This window comes from Malus sylvestris, chromosome 9, assembly GCF_916048215.2.
Source record: "Malus sylvestris chromosome 9, drMalSylv7.2, whole genome shotgun sequence".
NCBI classification, from domain to species: Eukaryota; Viridiplantae; Streptophyta; class Magnoliopsida; order Rosales; family Rosaceae; genus Malus; species Malus sylvestris.
In genome coordinates this window covers 9,265,799-9,268,799 of record NC_062268.1, presented here as the reverse complement: position 1 = coordinate 9,268,799, position 3,001 = coordinate 9,265,799, and the positions used below count along the sequence as shown (strand labels likewise).

General features: G+C 37.2%; 1 protein-coding gene across 1 annotated transcript; it reads right to left on the bottom strand.

Moving 5' to 3' along the window:
- Positions 1-320: 320 nt before the first annotated feature.
- On the bottom strand, positions 321-2,746 carry LOC126634603 (uncharacterized). Its single transcript, XM_050305134.1, has 4 exons — positions 2,599-2,746; positions 2,297-2,376; positions 1,038-1,230; positions 321-647 (listed from the first exon to the last, which is right to left on the bottom strand). Exons 2-4 carry the CDS (start codon positions 2,360-2,362, stop codon positions 517-519), a joined length of 390 nt encoding a protein of 129 aa, XP_050161091.1. The 5' UTR covers positions 2,363-2,376; positions 2,599-2,746; the 3' UTR covers positions 321-516.
- Between the last annotated feature and the right edge of the window lie 255 nt (positions 2,747-3,001).

The following is a 3,001-nucleotide window of genomic DNA, read 5'->3' as shown; positions in this document are numbered from 1 at the left end:
CAAGAACTCTTAGGATTCTTAATTAATATGCTCCCTATCACAAAATCCACCTCAACATACCCTGAACCTTGATCGCCCACAACTTCCAAGATCTCAAAAAGGTAAACTTGAGGAGGTATGAAGGACAGTTATTATTTACGGTCGCTGCTATACAGCCCTCTCTCACAGTGGGTGGAATCCACACATGCATCCCCTGTTTCTCGTTGGTAAACTCGTTACTAACAAATTATCAGACTACCAACTCCACTTTCTGTTTCATTAGTTTTGCGGGAAGCAGTAGCATTAGAATAATCTGCAACAAGAACTTGAATGACTCATGGTTCTCAAAGCAAAACAATCATATAAAGATCGAAAGACCAGGGATAGATACATAAAAAGCTATAATAAACAGAGTTCTCCAGAGAAGAACAGGTAAACGTGACATATTCGAAAAAAGAAAAAAAAAGTACTGTCCTACTTTTCTGTTCTCTAAGCAAAAATGAAAATTTAAATAGGTACATATAAGAAGATCTTTCTTTACGGTTCCAGCTTCAAGGAAACAACCCGTGATTGTCTGTTACGCTTTGCCACCTTGACGAATACTACTGAGAGGCAAGACGGCGCCCACCATGGCCTGCGGACCTTTTGCTCCCCTTTTAGGCAAGCCACTGGACATACAAATGGTTTCAGCACAGAGATGGAATCTAGGTGCAATCAAATTTAAGAGGAAAAAGGAATACAAATGTAGCTCAAGGGAATGAGACTCTGGATAGGTTGAACTTCTGAACTTGCTAGGATAACAATATCAAGAGTGAGTTTGGCAATGCTATTGAATGGGGCACGCAATACCACTTTTGTACTGTTAGATTGTCATTGCTATCAGTAGACCGAATGAATGCATGAGATGAACAAAGCATGCATAGTCAACCTACGTCCCCAATCAAAATAAATACATGCTTCTCCGTATTACTTTTGGATAACCCTATATGACAGAGAGATTATCCTAAACCTTGTTCAGATTGGGGAATACATAAACAGAAAGGAGAGCAAGTACAAACCTTTAATTCGCCTTAGTTCCTTACACAGCGTGATAAAATCTCCCCATTTCATGTGGCAACGTCTTATAAACCGAAGGATCTGCTCGGTAGTAAACATTGACATGCCTTCCAGGTATTCTCCATTGACACCATTTTCTTTAAAAGTTTGCCGGTAACTGCCCAGTTTTATTTCTTCCAACCACAAACCAACATCCTGTACACAATAGGAAAAAGACATGAGAATGCATGTGACTCGGCCATACACATCTTCTTGTTTATTGATGGCCAAGAAGGATGTATATAAGGCATTGATCGGGGCACAAAGCTTAGAGCAACTAGACTTATTTTCCTCTTTTCAATTTATCAGACTTGATCCATATCACCAGACATTGCTTCACATAGTACAGCGCAAACAGAAACTTAGCCCATCATTCTACAACCAGAAAAACCAATTTCCATAACCCAATGCGAGGAGGGTACTGACTAAAGTGAACAGAAAAGGATAATAAGGTCTTGTACCAGCAACCAAATTTTGCTCTGTATCACTTTTGGGATAGTTATATACAAATTTATAAACTTACAAAGGAGTCAAAGGTTTGACACCCCAAAGAGCCATACACTGGAAAAAGAAAATCGTGTGTAGTCTAAAGAAGAGTAGTAGCTAGAGAAGGATGAACCGATGAGTGAAGGAAGGCACTTATTCGCAGTAGTAACAACATGAGATGGACTCAAATAAAAATCGATGAATTTCAAAAGGTCACTTCTTGCTGGCAAATCATTCTATTACATACAACAACAACAAAACCTTATCCCACTAAGTGAGGCCGGCAGTATGAATCCTAGAACGCCACTTCGCTTGGTTTTGTCAAGTCTTCCGCTAGCACCAAGTACTCCATGTCTTTTTTTAGTCTCTTTCCAAGTCTTCCTAGGTTCCTCTACCCTTTTTCCCCTGAGCCTCTGTCTCAAATCATACTATTACATAACTAACCCAAAATTTTCCTAATATTTCGAGTATTAAAGATGATTAGCAGATTAAAATGCTCAGTTCTACAATCACCAAAACCAAAACCTACCACTTTACAATTGTCACATGTAATTCAACAGAACCCCATCAAAATGTATGAACAAAAAACAAAATTGACAGAATATGAAAATTAAACAACAATTAAACAACAAATATCCAACACCAATGAAACAAGATCTACTTAATTGAATGAGATATGTCCAAATTCCAAACAAGGGAACAAATAAAATGGAAAAACGTTTGGAAATTGGTTTACCTCAACAGTCCAAATGAAGAAATCAAGAGGCTCGGGTGGGTGCTCTTTGCTCATCTCCCTAATCATTTCCCTTTTAACACCTTCAATCATTCACAAAAACACACAGATTATACAAAAATTCAAGAACTTTAGCATAAAACTCCACAAAAATAAACAAAAAATAATAATAAAATAAATACAAGTTCGGTTTGCAAGACTAGTGACGGTAAGATCCGATATTTATTGATTTTTGTTTTGTGTGTATTTTCTGGGAGACCAAACAGAAAGTAAGAGAGAAAGCTGGATTGGATTGAGGGACTTACCGTGCGGAAGTTGAATGAGAATTTTGAGGGGTATAAATTCTTCTCTGCATTTGTTTCAGAGCTGCTTAGAGAAAAAAATAAAGAGAAAGAAAGAGGAGTGAGAGAGACAGAGAGTAAAGAATAATGTGAGAGAAAGTTCGAAGCTGATGACTCATTTGCTTTTCCTTTTTTTTTTTTTTTTTTTTTTTTTTTTGGCTAAATTACGAAAATGGTCCTTAAGATTTGCATAATTCCTCATTTTGGTCCCTGAGATTTCAAATCAATAGAAGTGATCTCTGAAATTGTCCACTATCCATCATTTTGATCATTCAGTTAAAAACTCCATTAAGTGTCCCAGAGCTCTTGGCCGAAAGTTTGGACAATTTTCAAAGCTTCATAATTCAATCGTTTCTAAACCAAATTC